At 45.7% G+C, this 17,020-nt stretch overlaps 1 protein-coding gene across 1 annotated transcript in view; it reads left to right on the top strand.

Moving 5' to 3' along the window:
* Positions 1-10,323, top strand: part of LOC144930230 (scavenger receptor cysteine-rich type 1 protein M130-like) — a 72,765-nt gene extending 62,442 nt beyond the window's left edge. The window contains 5 exon segments of the mRNA XM_078851739.1: positions 4,978-5,073; positions 6,083-6,154; positions 7,224-7,313; positions 9,224-9,376; positions 9,957-10,323. Of these exon segments, the coding sequence (XP_078707865.1) occupies positions 4,978-5,073; positions 6,083-6,154; positions 7,224-7,313; positions 9,224-9,376; positions 9,957-10,081 (536 nt within the window). The 3' untranslated portion in view covers positions 10,082-10,323.
* Positions 10,324-17,020: the final 6,697 nt, after the last annotated feature.

Below are 17,020 nucleotides of genomic sequence, written 5' to 3'. Positions count from 1 at the left end.
ATGGTTAAAAGCAGCATTTTTCTTCTGCATAGTAAAGTTTCAAAGGTGTATTAAGTCAATGTGCAGTTGTAAACTTTTGAAAATACAACCGTAACATTTTGTTCCGAGTTATGAATGTTTCAGAGTTATGAACAACCTCCATTCCAAGGTGTTTGTAATTCTGAGTTTCTACTGTACCCTCAGAGAAATGTGGTTTATGAAAGGGCATGTTTTCACCAGAGAATTGAAGGACTAGGGGAAAATGCTGAATAGTTTATAAGAGCTCTGCATGCCTTGGCTGAAAACTGTGATTCAGAAACTGCAAACATGAAAATTTCAGAGAGAGGCTGGTTATTGGGTTAACAGAAAAAAATCCTTCACAGGACCTACAATTCAAAACAGACTTCACCCTACACACTGCGATTCAAACGGCAAAGCAATCTGAGCTCATGAGACAGCAAAACCCAGAGCAACTTGCCAAACTTGAAAAATGAGAAACTAGCTTAGAAGCTGTTAACAAACGCAGCCTGAATGAAACAAGTTAATACCATGAAATTGGTGAGGTAAAGAGGGAGAACTCCCTGGCTAAGAGGAACAAATTCCACTCAAACATTCAGGATATATTAAATGCACGAAACATGGACTTTTTGCAGTTGTTTGCCACATGAACGCAGTCAGGGAATTGATTCACATTCCAGACAATCAAGAGCTATTGTTTCTTGGATCTATCCTGTGTGAAGATACAGAGCCTGCCTGGAGAGTGAAACTGATCATTCAGAGAAACACTATGGACTTTAAAATGGACTTAGGAGCAGATGTAACAGTCATCTCAGAAGGGCCTTACAATCACCTTCAACCCCTCCCAGAGATGAAGTTACCTGCCAGAGCTCTGACTAACACTAGAGGCATTCTGAATTGCATGGGACAGTTCACCACAGAAATCTCTTTCAAAGAGAAAAACTTCTCATTCAGAGTGCATGTGATCAAAGGATCAAAGACCATCAGCCTTCTCCACCTCAGTGTGGCAGCCATGATGGGCCTCATGAGAAAAGCGGAAGAACTTGAAAGAGGGATATTTGAAAGGAGACCCAGTACAAATAAACTCAAGATAAAATGCTGGAGCATACAGTGTACCTCAGAAAGAACAATCAACAGAGCAAACTCTACAGATGGCAGATGGAGAACAAGAGGAAGAAAACTCAGAGATTCCAAACAGGCCTCAGGCAGTCATTGCTACTGATGGAAAGCCAGATGACCAAGTTGTTACGTGTTTGGGTTGGGTAATTAGAAAACTAGTACCACTGAGAGATGTTAGGGCTTTTTCCCTCACCCCTCTCTTGGTTCTTATCACGCAAACAGAAAGCAGAAGACCATAGTCCGAGTGCAGGCAATGCAATGTTTAGTGGGGTTAATCAGGCAAGCATATCCATAGCTCTGTATGCCACAGAGTTTTTCCTGTCCTTTTTCCTACCTTCTTTTTCTTAGCAGGTTTAATTATATCCCTTGGTCCCACCCCTTACAATTTATGGTCATGTTCTGTTTTGGAGGATCGTAGTATGGGGACTTTGGTACCACTTCTTTTGTACCCTACGGGTGGGGTAAGGAGTAAGGTTATGTTTCAGCCAGGAACACCTTTTCTCTGGCTTTTTAGTGTTTCTTATGTTTGCCCACCACCCCCCTTGCCCCTCCCATGTGGTTGCTTGACCTTGCCTTGAGATAAGGGTTGAGGCAGTCTTCAAGTGTACACTTGTATATTAAACTCCCACCATACCCAGCAACACTTTAACTATTTTCCTTATTTCTTTTCATTGTGCTATAAACACCATCTGGAAGCATCACACAGTGTTTTCATTCTTTGTTCATACATATTCGTAAGGAGGATATAAAAGTATCAAAAGTCAAACCCAAAATTTTATCCAAGGCTAAGAGACAGACCTATATACTAACAAGAGACACTTAATAGACTGATCTGTGCTAAACTGTAAAGATACCATGATAACTTAAATGTTGTAAATGGTAGGAATGTAGAACTCAAAGGGGGAGACGTAGTGGAAGGCTAAACTGTATTATACTATTCAGCCACTAGGTGACACTGTGTGTAATATACCTTGTTTAAACTAACTTCAGCCATACTTGTCGGAGTATTATGGTAGCTTACGGTGAACACATCTGGTGTGTACCTCTCTTGCACGGAAGCTCTGTAGCCAGTGCGTGTCTGGTACAGAAGTCTGGCCTGCTAGTAGCAGCCCTGTAACCTGCACAAGGTGTACATGTCAGGGAAAGCTAGGTGGGGGATCCAGGGACCATCTTAAGTCCTATCATATCTAATATGATATGTTAGGTTGGATATTAGGAAAAATCTTTTCATTAGGAGGGTGGTGAAACACTGGAATGCGTTACCTAGGGAGGTGGTAGAATCTCCTTCTTTAGAAGATTTTAAGGTCAGGCTTGACAAAGCCCTGGCTGGGATGATTTAATTGGGGATTGGTCCTGCTTTGAGCAGGGGGTTGGACTAGATGACCTCCTGAGGTCCCTTCCAACCCTGATATTCTATGATTCTATGATTCTAATATCTTCAGCTATGATCTGGCCATGGAAATGAACAGCACAGCAGCGACACTTGCAGATGACAATCCATTGGGAGGAGTTGAAACTAATGGGGACGACATAGAAATAATACAAAGGGGAAATGCAGTGGTCCCTTGCTCTCAAGTGGAGAGGGAGGCCACACCCTCTCACTGTGTCAGGCAGCAGCACTCAGGCTCGGGTCCCACTTGCTGGGCCGATCTGTAAGAAGTCTAGAGTTCGCAGCCTCCTGTCAGAGCTGCCGCCAATCAAGAGTCTAGAACCCTGGCGTTCTAGGCGGGGTGGAGTATAAACAGTCTTTAGTCCACAGCATCCTGGCTGGGACAGCCAGCAGTTCATGGTTGATAAGGGAAGCTGTGGCCCTCTGGGCAGGGCAGAGTGGGAAGCAGGCTTTGCCTAAGCCTCTTGGCAAAGGCAGCCAGCAAAGACACAGTCTGGGGCTCTGGCTCCTTGGGTGGGGAAGAGCAGGGAGCACCAAACAATCTAGGGATTCAGGCCCTCAGGCAGGGCAGAGCACCAAACAGACAGTTTTGATGACCTGGCTCTGGCAGACAGCAGACCTCTTGGCCTAACATGGGTAGGCTGCCACCCCAGGGATGGGGTTGGCAGCAGGGGATGGGGGGACCTTGGCGCACCCTACTCCACTGCGTCCCAGCCCTGGGCCCAAACACTGGCGGACTGTTCCGCCACTGGGTCAGCATGGATCCAGCTAAAACATGTTGACTCGGGTTTTGACAGTGTAACGGGATCAAAGTGCAGTTTCCTTGGGCTACTTCCTTCCAGCGTCTGGTTGAGGGGTTCCATAGTGCCTGGGTCCTTGGTCTCGTCAGGGTACTTGGCTGATGGCAGTGCCGGCAATTTCTCTCCAGGGTCAGTCTCCTTTGGGGACAGGATGCTGCCCGGTGCAGATCCAGCTCCAGAATTCTGCAGCAGGCTGGAGACTTCTGTCTCCTTCCCTAGCTCCCACTCCAATGAGATGCAAGGCCCTCCCTTTATACTTCCTGTCCTGCCCTAGTAATTCCGGCGACGGGGGCAGGGCAGGTTTGGCTCCACCCACCAGAGGGAGTGTAGTGGTCCCTCACTCTAAAGTGGGGAGGGAGGTCACTCCGCCTCACTGGAGAAAATAATACAAAGAGACTTCAAGTATTCTTAGAAAAAATAACACGTTGAGATTCCATTTAGAAAAGTACAAGAAAATCCATGTGAGGGAAAGATCCGGAATAGAGAGATACAGCAGGAGGGAGGGTACGAGGAAGGAGAAATGCTGCAAAAGAGCTTGGGTGATTATGGCCAAAGAGATCAGACAGTTCTACTAGGCATTTAGGGCATATCTACACTGCAATGAGAGGTGTGATCACAGCACATGTAGAAATACCCAAGCTAGCTTTTACCTAGCTCGGTGAAAGCTAGCTGGCATAACAACAGCAGTGTAGTTGCGTCAGCATGGCTGTGACGTGGGCTAGCCACTGGAGCGTGCACCCAGGCTCCTAGGCGAGGCTGTACACGGCAGGTTAGCCTGTGCTGCTGCGTGTGCTGACACAGCTACGTGACTAGCTCGATCAAAGCCAGCTCAGATGTGTTTATGCATGCTGCAATCACTCCTTGATTGGGATCCTGGGATTGCTTCTTGAGCCTTTTTAAAAAATTTGCATCACATTAGCTATTCTCAAGTCTTCTGGTACAGAAACTGATTTAAATGATAGGTCACAGACTATAGTTAGTAGTTCTGCAATTTCACATTTGAGTTCCTTCAGAGCTCTTGGGTGAATACCATCTGGTCCTGGTGACCTATTACTGTTTAGTTCATCAATTTGTTCCAAAACTTCTTCTCATGACACCTCAATCTGGGACAGTTCCTCAAATTCGTCACCTAAAAAATATGTAGATCGTACTTTCCATTTTTAAAGCACTGCACAAATATTAGCTAATTATTCCCCCCACAGTCTCTAGGCAGTACATATGCAAGTACTATTTTGCCCATAGGTGTGAGCACCAGGATAGGAGAGGAACGATTTTGGGTGGTAGTAGGAGTAATAGGATACATTTATGAAGGGACCATTAAAGTTGAATATCAAGATAAACTTAAAAAGAAAAGGAGTACTTGTGGCACCTTAGAGACAAACCAATTTATTTGAGCATGAGCTTTCGTGAGCTACAGCTCACTTCATCGGATGCATGCCATGGAAACTTAAGATAAACTTAATAACCGTAAAATAGTCAATAGAACAAACATGACAGGGACATGGTTCCCATCACCTGGGATTCTGAAATCTAAACTGGAGAGAGCAGTGGGAATGTGCTGTAGGAACCAGTCCTGCACTGGAGTCGGGGGGGGCAGGGGCTGGATGATCTCATAGGGTTTCCCATCCCTAGCTTCTCTGAGCCTGTGCAAACCCTGCCCTTTGTTTTCAGGCTCCAGAAGATCCTTGGACCCTTACTCTGAGGCCGTGTACGAGGAGATCGATTATAACCTGATGAGAAAGAAGCAGTAAATGTTTGATCGCTCAGGTCTGTGTGTGTCATTCCTAACAGGGAGAAAGTCTCTAATGCACTCTGCCTTCTAAAGCTCTGACTTAGAGCTAAATCTCTGCAGCCTTCAAGCCTGTGAGTCATGGATGGCTGCAGATGCTGGGTCTGTGAAGAGACCAGCCAGTTACTGGACTGAGATGAATGAGTTTCCTCCCTAGCAGAGTCTGCTAGCCCCATTCTGAGGACAGTCAGGCCCATCTGTACATCCTGCAGCCGTAGGGGGTAATTAGTTTTGGGTCAGGAAAGTGACTGTTCTCGTCATTTTGACTGAATGTCAATCAGGGGGGAAGATGCTGCTCTCAGTTTAGCACATTGTGGGGCCCTCTGAGCATGGTCAGTGCTTCTCCCCGAGGCTACTTCTGAGATGCACATTCTCCTCTCTGCTAATGGTGGGGGTTGGTCACAGACTCTGATCATGGGAGGGGTGTTGCCTTATCTGGCAAAAAGTCGGGGGAGGGGGAGTATCTTCCAGAACAAAATGGAAGTCATGTCTGTTGCTGAGGAGATCTGGACCAGCAGCCTCAGCCATAATTTTCTGCTGGATTAGGCCATGAAGCAGCAACATTCAGGAGGAGAAGATAAACATTCCTCTCTAAAGAGATTCTTACACCCTGAGTGTGACTCAAAACAGGCTCCCCAGTTCATGAGAAGGATTTGAAAGAAACCCACAGGAGGGGGTCTCATGGTAAAAGGCTCATTCAGTTCCTGCCTCACCTCATGAGGTCAATATGGCTGTTCCCAGCATCTTCCCAGTCTGAATTATCCACCCCAAAGCCTCATTTACTACAAAAAAACTGATATTTAGCTTAGAAAGTCTGTGTCAGCCTCTCACCACTCAGTGGCTGTGAATTCAGCATCTTCTCTTGAAGAAGCAATATAGTGAGACCATAAATCTTGCTCCAGGACCCGGATACATTGCCCATCAGCCAGTTTCGCTGCTCTCACTGTGATAACATCCCATTTACCCTTTCTCCAGTTTCCTATTCAGATGACTCAGTGACAAAGCTGCAGTATTACACCGGGGACAGCGAGGGGGAAAATGATCCTGGATCAGAGCAAGGTAACAAGGATGGGGGTGGACACAGAGACACACAAACGATTTCTGTCCAGCTCTTGATGGAAATGTGAACAAATCCTGACCCTTTCTGTGTGTGGTTGAGTGTGCTCTCTCCCAGGGGAGGAGCTGCAGGGAACCGGGCAGAGAAATATTCACACTGTATGAAAGAATCTGACTTCCACAGCTTACACGTGTCACTGTACAACCCCTGATCTATGCCCCATGACCTTAGCCCCCTGCCTCCTCGACAGGAGCATATAGCCGAATTCACGATCCAGCCCATATAATGTAAGGACTTTAAACCATGTCTTTATAGAGTTCAGTTGAATTCACAATGGTCAGCTCTGGTTTGGCAGCTACTATCGCCCAACAGCCTGTGATGGGATGTTAGATGAGGTGGGATCTGAGTTACTACAGAGAATTCTTTCCTGGGTATCTGACTGGTGAATCTTGCCCATATGCTCAGGGTTCAGCTGATCACCATATTTGGGGTCGGGAAGGAATTTTCCTTCAGGTCAGATTGGAAGAGGCCCTGGAGGTTTTTTCGCCTTCCTCTGCAGCATGGGGCACTGGTCACTTGCTGGAGGATTCTGTGCTCCTTGAAGTCTTTAAACCACGATTTGAGGACTTCAATAGCTCAGACATGGGTGAGAGGTTTATTGCAGGAGTGGATGGGTGAGATTCTGTGGCCTGCATTGTGCAGGCGGTCAGACTAGATGATCATAATGGTCCCTTCTGACCTTAATATCTATGAATCTATGAAATAGGTCCAGGGTTAGCTCAATACCAGCATAGATCCTGATCTCATTGAAGGGCATGACAAAGTTGGTATTGGATGCTGTGGGGCAGGGCTGGGCCTTAGTTATTTTTGAGGAAATAAAGGTGGCACAATTATTGTTTGAGAGAATGTCCATGACTCTCCCTTTTCCCCTGGGTCACCCTGTGACTTCCCCTGCAGACTCTATGATGAAAAGCCCAAACTTGAAAACAACAGGCCTTTAATGGGGAACTAAAACCTGCTGGGGAAATGGGTGTGTTCAGGGGAAGCTGACCGTAATGTTTGCTGTTCCAGAGGGAGCTTCCCCAGGGGGGTCTCAGTTGGATTACGATAATGTGGAGGAGCCTGCCTTGAGGAACGTCCTCCAGACTCCAGACAGCCGAGGTGAGCAATGATGAATCTGCCTCCTGGAAGCCACATTACCCCTTGGCTACTGCTGCTCCACCCCCTTCATTCCCTAGTCTGCCCTTTGATCCTGAGCTCAGGGCTGGGAAGAATTAACCCAAAGTAGCCTGGCTGGAGCCAGCGAAGGGCTGTCAGGGTTCCCTCCCCACTCTGAACTCTAGGGTACAGATGTGGGGACCCACATGAAAGACCCCCGAAGCTTATTTTTACCAGCTTAGGTTAAAAGCTTTCCCAAGGCACCAATTGCATCTTGTCCTTGAACAGTATGCTGCCACCACCAAGTGATTTAGACAAAGACCAGGGAAAGGACCACTTGGAGTTCCTATTTCCCAAAATATCCCTCCAAGCCCTTACACCCCCTTTCCCGGGGAGGCTTGAGAATAAACAAGATGAGCACAAACCAGCCTTGGATTTTTAAGACCCAAAAACCCCAATCAGATTCTTAAAAGAAACCCAGAACTTTATTAGAAGAACAAAAAAAGATAAGAGAACAACTCTGTAAGATCAGAGTGGGAAGATAATCTTACAGGCAGTCAGATTCAAAACATAGAGAATCCCTCTTGGCAAAACCTTAAGTTACAAAAAGACACAAAAACAAGAATAAACATTTCCTCCAGCACAGCGAATTTCACAAGCCAAACCAAAGAAAACCCAAGACATTTTCTAGCTAGATTAGTAACTAACTTTACAGGAGTTAGAGAGCTTGCATCCTTGATCTGTTCCCGGCAAAGGTATCACACAGACAGACAAAAGCCTTTCCCCCCAGTCCAGATTTGAAAGTATCTTGCCCCCTCATTGGTCATTTTGGGTCAGGTGCCAGCCAGGTTACCTGACCTTCTTAACCCTTTACAGGTAAAAGGACTTTGCCTCTGTCCAGGAGGGATTTTATAGCACTGAATACGGAAAGGTGATTACTCTTCCCTTTAAATGTATGACAAGGGCTGTCATAAATATAAAGGGAAGGGTAAACCCCTTTAAAATCCCTCCTGGCCAGAGGAAAAATCCTCTCATCTGTAAAGGGTTAAGAAGCTAAAGGTAACCTCGCTGGCACCTGACCAAAATGACCAATGAGGAGACAAGATACTTTCAAAAGCTGGGAGGAGGGAGAAAAGAGTTGTGCTGAATAGAATGACTATTCCTGTCTGTGTGTCTTTTTTGTAACTTAAGGTTTTGCCTAGAGGGATTCTCTATGTTTTGAATCTAATTACCCTGTAAGGTATCTACCATCCTGATTTTACAGAGGTGATTCCTTTACTTCTATTAAAAGTCTTGTAAGAAAACTGAATGCTTTTTCATTGTTCTCAGATCCAAGGGTTTGGGTCTGTGGTCACCTATGCAAATTGGTGAGGATTCTTACCAAACCTTCCCCAGGAAGTGGGGTGCAAGGGTTGGGAGGATTTTTTGGGGGAAAGACGTGTCCAAACTACGTTTCCCAGTAAACCCAGTTAAAGTTTGGTGGTGGCAGTGGAAATTCCAAGGGCAAAGGGTACAATTAATTTGTACCTTGGGGAAGTTTTAACCTAAGCTGGTAAAAGTAAGCTTAGGAGGTTTTCATGAAGGTCCCCACATCTGTACCCTAGAGTTCAGAGTGGGGAAGGAACCTTGACAAGGGCATTCCACAATTAACTGTTTCCCTCATTGTTGCCTTAAGGAGCCACGTCTTTGTTATTTTTATGTTTCCTGTTTGCTTCCCCTCCAATGGCCTCCTTTGTTTTTCCCTGTGCAGTCTGGCAGGATAATATCAAACAGCTAAACTGAGGTGTATGTGGCATTCATTCATAAGAAATAATACACACAAGTTCCTCCTTTGCCACACCTGGCATGTAGCTTATTTCTCTATTCAGTGGAAAGCCTCTTCTCATTACCATTAATTCCCATCATTATTTCAGAGGTCTCTGCCCTGCCTGGAGATGACCCAGGGGACGGTTATGATGATGCCAGAGAAATTTCTGACCCTGAAGACGACCCTGCTTCTGGACCGAGTGCCCAGGAAGTCACGGGGGCCCATGGGGAAAGTGTCAGGAACAGGGATTCACAGACAGGTGAGTGGAGTGTGGAGAAGTCACCGGGAAGAGCCTTTACTGGCCACTAGAGATCACTGTCACTGCACTGAAATACAGTTATTGGTGACCTCTCATCTGTGTCCCCTCCTTGACTTCTGATAAACAGAGTTAAATGGATTGAAATCAAGACAGAGAGAAGATTTCCTAGATAAGGTCCCTGATCCTACAAATACTAGATCCCATCTGTCAGTCTACTCACATGAATACTCTCTCTGACTTCAGTGGGACTGCTGGCGTGTGGTCCCTTAGGGACTATATCAGATGTCAGGAGTTACAGCAGCTCCCAGTGGCCTATCAGGGAGTTGTCACCAGCTCACTGCCATCCCCACACTTCTCCTGCACCAGGGAGGTCTCAGAAGAGAGAGAATCCGCTCCCACATGTTTTCTTTGAAGAACAGAGAGAGAAATCATGGTTTAAACATGTCAGAGGCCCACTAAGAGGAACTGTGGGTGGGGGCTGATTCACAGCCCATGCTTTATTTTGCCCATCCATTACTTGAGTGCACATGGGTGGAGAATGAATACATTGACTGTAATGTGACTTGCTTGCTATTTTCAGGCTGGAGTCTGCACACGCTAAGAAGTGAAGGGGCCTCTGGGGCTGAGAGGGAAGCCCTGTCCCCACCTCCTTATGACCCGGGTTATGATGACATTGATGATGGCATCTCTGGGATATCAATATAAGAATGGCTGGGTTGAGATCAAATATCCTGTGAGGATGTAAATGCTGTATGGTTAGACTCTTCCTGTCCCAAATGCTCATTGACCCATCGGGGTATTGGAGACAATCCCTACCTGGGAACTGCTTCAATTAGCTTTTTGATTTCAGTTTTGTTTAGATGCAAGAAATAAGTCTGACTGAGACAGGGGCTGTGATTTCCCCTCTAATTTCCCATTGATCAGACAGTTTGGAACTTCCCTGCTTTTTGTCCCTAACACTTCTTCATTGTGAATTTTTGCTTTTTCTTATTAAACCCTTTTTGAAGATCTGTCCCTGGGCTGATGTTTCTCTCATGAGGTGTGTTGGGTGGCTCCATGTGGACCAGCAGTGAGAGAGATGGAGACTGAAGTGACGGGTTCGGTCACAGAGACCCCCTTGGGACTGTCACCTGACGTGCTGAGCCCGTTTTCCCTGCCAGTTTGGGACTCCAGAACCCTGCCTAGTTGAGCCAGACACGCTAGCCTGCTACAATACAGACTCAGGTCTGGTCCACGCCCCGAAAGCTGCAGACTTTGACCAAAAACTGCTCAGCAGGTCTCCTATCTCCAGCACCCAGACACCCAGCTTCCAATGGGATCCAAACCCCAAATAAATCCATGTTACTCTATATAAAGCTTATACAGGGTAAACTCATAAATTGTTCACCCTCTATATCATTGATAGAGAGATATGCACAGTCGTTTGTTCCTCCAGGTATTAATCACTTACTCTGGGTTCAATAATAAAGAAAAGTGATTTTATTAAGAACAAAAAGTAGGATTTCAGTGGTTTCAAGTAATGACAGACAGAACAAAGTAAGTTACCAAGCACAATAAAGCAAAAACACACAAGTCCAAGCCTAATACATTTAGAAATCAATTACAGGTAAAATCTCACCCTCAGAGATATGCTAATAAGCTTCTTTCACAAACTAGACTCCTTCCTAGTCTGGCCCAATCCTTTCCCCTGGTGCAGACTTGTTAGTTCCAGGAGACATTTTAGGTGGAAAGCAGGGGTGTTCTCATGACTGGCAGCCTCCTTTGTTTTGTTCCACCCCCTTTTATAGCTTTGGCACAAGACTGGAATCTTTTGTCTCTCTGGGTCCCCACCCCTCCTTCTAAATGGAAAAATACCAGATTTAAGATGGATTCCAGTGTCAGGTGACATGCTCACATGTCCTGTGAGACCCCAGCCTCCATTCTTCCCTGGCTGGCTCCCAGGAACACTTGCAGGTAAATAAATCATTTACAACCAATTGTCCTAGTCTATGGGAGCCATCAAGATTCTAAACCACCATTAATAGCCCACACTTTGCATATTTACAATAGGGCCTCAGAGTTATACTTCATATTTCTAGCTTCAGATACAATGATGATTTATGCATACAGATTGGATAAATATATTTTATATAGCTTTGTAATGATACTTTACAAGAGACCTTTTGCATAAAGCATATTCCAGTTACATTATATTTAAACTCATAAGCATATTTCCATAAAACATTATGGAGTGCAACTTCACAACTGAATCACCAAAAAGAAGTAATGCTAAAATATCACTTCTCAGGTATCGCAGGCTCTAGGATGGGGCACTGCACTGAAAGTGAATGCTCTATCAGGGTTGCGGTAACAGTGAGAAAGCCAGCAACAAAATATTCCTAACTCCAGAGAGGGCCCTAACCCCCAATCCAGACTCTAGGCTTTCCTCTGAAATCCAGGAGGATAAATGGGAGGTTATTTACAGGTATCTTAATGAGCACACACACACACGACTAGACAGTGACAAGAGGCCCCTAATCTCTTCTCTGCCCTACAAATTCTGATACTATGCCCTTCACTGTGGCATCAGAGCATCGTATAGAGATGCATGAAGTGACATGATTTTCTTTCATCCCATGTGGGTTGTTCTCCATCCTTCCCCCTAGGGAAAAAGTGCATGTGGATTCTTATGGAGGTTTATTTTATGACATGCTATGAGCTTATGCTACTGAAGGCAGATTTCAGAAGCTCACTTTCAAGTGGAACAGAAAGAGGGCTCAGGTGATTTTGTGATCCTGTGGGAGTTGGGTCCAGAGTCTCAGATCAACCACCAGGAAAACTGTCTCCTGAACAAATGAGTTTCCCCTGGCTGGCGACAGCTCCACTGTGCCTGAGGGACAGCGCTGATCAATGCAGTCCTGGAATGGGAAGGAATCTTTCATTTGTCAAAGGCCCAAATGCTAAAGACTCAGATCCTCAGAGGCATTTAAACCCCCTAATGTCCATTGATTTCAATGGAGCTTAAATACTTCTACAGATCTGGGCCTAAGTGGCTTGAAGATAAGGACTGAGACCTTCCATGAAACATGATAGTCTAAGCGAAGGTTGAAATGCTTTGTTTAGATAAGGTTAGATTTGCTCACCTTTGTTCAAAGAAGGCATCTTTGTACCATTTTGACTCTTATGTTGCATGGTGCATTGTGGGTGTGGCACATCATGGCAGTGTGTGATGGTATCCACGTGGTGGTGGTGTGTTATGTGATTTGTACAGAGTGTGTGGTGGTTGGGTATTACATGTGATGGTGTGTATATTATGGCGGGGAGTGATGCGCTGGAGTTGTACGTTGTATATGTGCTGTGTGGGGTGTGAATGATGTGTGGTAAAGGATTGTGTTCGGCATATGGATGTGACTGTGGATGCGATGTGTGGGTGCTATGGTACAATTTGAAAGTCAAAAAGATAAAGTCAAAATGAAACTTTTTAATAATTTCCTCTCAGAAATGTTCAGGAAATCTATACTTCCGACAGAATGTTTTGATTTTGTGGAATCAGCATTTTCTGATGGAAAAATATTCCAATTGGAAAAAATGCAACTATCTGTCCTGGTTCTCTTTCGAAAAGATACGCTTTAGGGGCTTGATGTAGGAATTCCTGTGTGAAATGTGTGTTATTCAGGAGCTCAGATGAGATGATCATAATGGTCCCTTCTAAGCTGTGAAAGTCAAATATGAATCTCTGATGTGAGATAACATAGCCAGATCCACCCACTTCCAACAATCCAGGGAACCCTACAACACCCCTCCACCAAAATAGTCAGACAACTGTAGCAGTGTCACTAATGAAAGAGCAAGGAAATGGCAGAAGTCTGCAGGAGATTAAAACAGCCCTACTGGGTTTTGGTTACAGTATGATCATGTCCACTCCCTGAGGGTAACAGAAAGGGGATGTACTGGAAGCAAAAACATACAGAGGTAAATAAGCATCCTGGCTGAGTTTTACAATATCTAGCAACTGACCCAGGACTGGATTAACTTTTTGTGGGCCCGGCCCCAAACATATTTGTGGGCGCCCTTGGGGAATGAAGAGGCCAGGGGCAAGAGCACAGCGGGGAGGGTGGATTTGATTTAAATCACGAGTCAGGAAGACTCAATATAGTCATGGTTTTCTACATAAAAGTGCATTCTTGTTGGTTGTTATAACCTTAGTACATATTCTTCACAACTCAGAGATAGATGTAGGTTTCATTTTTAGAAGCTACACACTATACATTTTTAAACTGTGATTTATTTTGAAAACTTTTCAGATTAGTTTTACAGGTATATTACAAAACGAATGAGTGTTTGGTATGTCATTTCCCAAAGGTAACTGAAGCAGATATTTATGAAGTTATTGGGAGGTGAACTATCTCCAATTCAACAGGTTAATCATTAATATTTGGAGGATTTTCTTGCCAGGTTGTATTAGGAGGAGAACATCACCAGACAGATATTTAAATTGTTTTATTTAACTAAAACAACAACGTTAAGTAAGTATTCTGGATATTTTTCTTCAACAAGAAACAGAATAGTTTAACAAAAAGGCAGATGTCCCTCACTTCTCATCTTTATCTCCAGACTTCTTTTGCTTGTCCAGATCTATTCCGCCCCCAACAATCTTCTATTCATTGAACTTTTTGAAACTTTTCACTTTTAAAGAGAGGTAAGGGGTTGACCCTGTGTACACAAATTTGCAGAGGGACAATAGAGTTGAGGTCTGTTATTTCTCACCTCTATATATTATTTATGTATTTAGTTAAAACATTGTTGCTGTTAACAAGCATGTTCCCTCTGGAGACACCAATCCACAGTTTGAGAAGTGCAAAACTCAGCATCTCTGATGGTATCTTCTAAGCTGAGCACTGAGTCCCATTGGGTAGATAGAAAAATTAACCTAAATAATCTATACAGAAGCCTGTGGAACCCCATCAGATTGGGTCCCTAATCCATGAACTGTTAGAACTCATTTACAAAACTTTTCTTAAACATTACACGAATATATTGTCTCATACTATAGAATTATGGGGGGAGGGATAGCTCAGTGGTTTGAGCATTAGCCTGCTAAACCCAGGGTTGTGAGTTTAATCCTTGAGAAGGCCATTCAGGGATCTGGGGCAAAAATTGGGGATTGGTGCTGCTTTGAGCAGCAGGTTGGACTAGATGACTTCCTGAGGTCCTTTCCAACCCTTATAGTCTATGACTCTATTAATTAAAATTTATAATCCTTATTCCATGATGAGATGTAGTGTACCTTAATTAAAACTAGCTTTAGGTTTTTTTCCCTCAAAAATCCACTTTAAATTTAAAAAATCTGATTATTTGATTTTTTTTAAGTCATTGATTTTTATCCACCCTGACAGTTGGGCATGGTGTGTCGGGGGGAAGGATTGGTCCCCAGCTGGAGCAAGGCAGGGGCCAGGGCAATATGAGCACAGCAGGGCATGCAGGGAGGATTAGTCCCTGTTGACTGGAGGAAAGCAGGGGCTGAAGGTAAAAGCAAAGTGGGATGGGAGCTAGGGTTGGTCCTTAGAGCTGGAGAGGGGCTGGGGGTAAACTGCACAGAGTGGGTACCTACCTTCACCCTGGTTCTAGCCCATTTTCTTCATCTTCCTCTGCACCAAGCTGAGGGTGGGGGTGCACCGAGCACAGGGCTGGGGGTGCAGGAGTGTAGGAGAAGGCTGCAGTTTGGGGTGCAGGGTCTGAACAGGAGCTAGAATGAGGGAGGGGGCTCAGGGTTGGGGCAGGAAGTTGGGGTGGGGAGCGCTTACCTGGGGCAGCTTCCATTCGGTGTGAGGGGTGCAGGTGGGTATGTGGGGGGGGGAGGGTGCAGGATCTCCAGGTTGGTGCTCAGGGTGGGGGTGGGGATGTGTGGGGGGTGCAGGAGTCAGGGCAGAGTATCTGTGTGTGGGGGGGGTGCAGGAGACAGTGCAGAGGGCTGGGGGGGGCTGGGTAGGTGTGTGGGGTGCAGAAGCCAGGGCTGGGTGTGTGGGGTGCAGGAGTCAGAGTAGGGGGTTTGTGGGGGGGGGGGGGTTCAGGAGTCAGGGCTGGTGGGGTGTGAGGGGCTGCAGGAGTCAGGGAAGGGGGCTGGGTAGGTGTGAGTAGGGTGTAGGTTGCTCCCATCCCCCTGCCCTGAGCAGCTCAAGGCAGGGGGCTTGTCATAAATATAAAGGGAAGGGTAAACACCTTTAAAATCCCTCCTGGCCAGAGGAAAAATCCTCTCACCTGTAAAGGGTTAAGAAGCTAGGATAACCTCGCTGGCACCTGACCAAAATAGGAGGAGGGAGAAAAACAAAGGGTCTGTGTCTGTCTCTGTGATGCTTTTGCCAGGGACAGAACAGAAATGGAGTCTTAGAACTTAGTAAGTAATCTAGCTAGATATGTGTTAGATTATGATTTCTTTAAATGGCTGAGAAATTAAGTTGTGCTGAATAAAATGACTATTCCTGTCTGTGTGTCTTTTTTGTAACTTAAGGTTTTACCTAGAGGGATTCTCTATGTTTTGAATCTAATTACCCTGTAAGGTATTTACCATCCTGATTTTACAGAGGTGATTCTTTTTACTGTTTCTTCTATTAAAATGGTTCTTTTCAAGAACTGAATGCTTTTTCATTGTTCTAAGATCCAAGGGTTTGGGTCTGTGGTCACCTATGCAAATTGGTGAGGATTTTTACCAAACCTTCCCCAGGAAGTGGGGTGCAAGGTTTGGGAGTCTTTTGGGGGGAAAGACGTTTCCAAACAACGTTTTCCCAATAAACCCAGATAAACGTTTGGTGGTGGCAGGGGAAGTCCAAGGGCAAAGCGTAAAATAGTTTGTACCTTGGGGAAGTTTTAACCTAAGCTGGTAAAAGTAAGCTTGGGGGGGGGGGGTTCATGCAGGTCCCCACATCTGCACCCTAGAGTTCAGAGTGGGGAAGGAACCTTGACAGGGCTGGAGGGGGTATGTCCCAATTCCACCCCCTTCTCCAAGGCCCTGCCCCTGCCTCTTCTCTGCTTCTCCTGCTCTCTGGCTTTGGCAAACAGCTGATCGGTGGTAGGGAGAGGGACAGAAGTAGCAAGCTGGGGGAAGAGGCGGATGCGGGGGAGCTTGGTTGCTGGCAGAGCCTGCCATGCAGCAGCAAGACAGAACCCCGGGAGCCGGCAACACCAAGCTTCCACCCCTTCAGGAGAGAGCCGGGGCAGAGAAGCGCAGCTGGCCGGGGCCCCTTCGGAGCGTGGGCCCAGAGCCCTGGAGCCTGTGGCGCCGTGGTAAATCAGCTACTGTCTAGGAAGCAAGCCGGCTAGACAGTGAAACATCAGACGTTGCTCCAAATGCTGCACTCAGTTTTTCAGAAATTAGTCGACTTTATGGCCAGAAGAGACCATTAGAGCATCTAATCTGACCCCCTGCATATCACAGGACTGCTGGATGACACAATAGCTGCTTTTTAGGCAAACACATTCCAGAAAGGCATCTAGTCTTTATTAAATGACATCAAGAGATGGAGAATCCACCACTTTCCTTGGTAGCTTGTTCCTGTGGTGAATTGGCCCCGCTGTTGAATATTTGTGCCTTATTTGTAATATGAATTTGTCTCTCTTCACCTCCCAGCCATTGGGCCTTGTGCCTTTCTCTGCTAGATTAACGAGCCC

The sequence above is a fragment of the Lepidochelys kempii genome, chromosome 1, assembly GCF_965140285.1.
Source record: "Lepidochelys kempii isolate rLepKem1 chromosome 1, rLepKem1.hap1, whole genome shotgun sequence".
Taxonomy (NCBI): domain Eukaryota; kingdom Metazoa; phylum Chordata; order Testudines; family Cheloniidae; genus Lepidochelys; species Lepidochelys kempii.
Note: the sequence above shows the minus strand (reverse complement) of the source record. Positions and strands in the feature narration are given on the sequence as shown.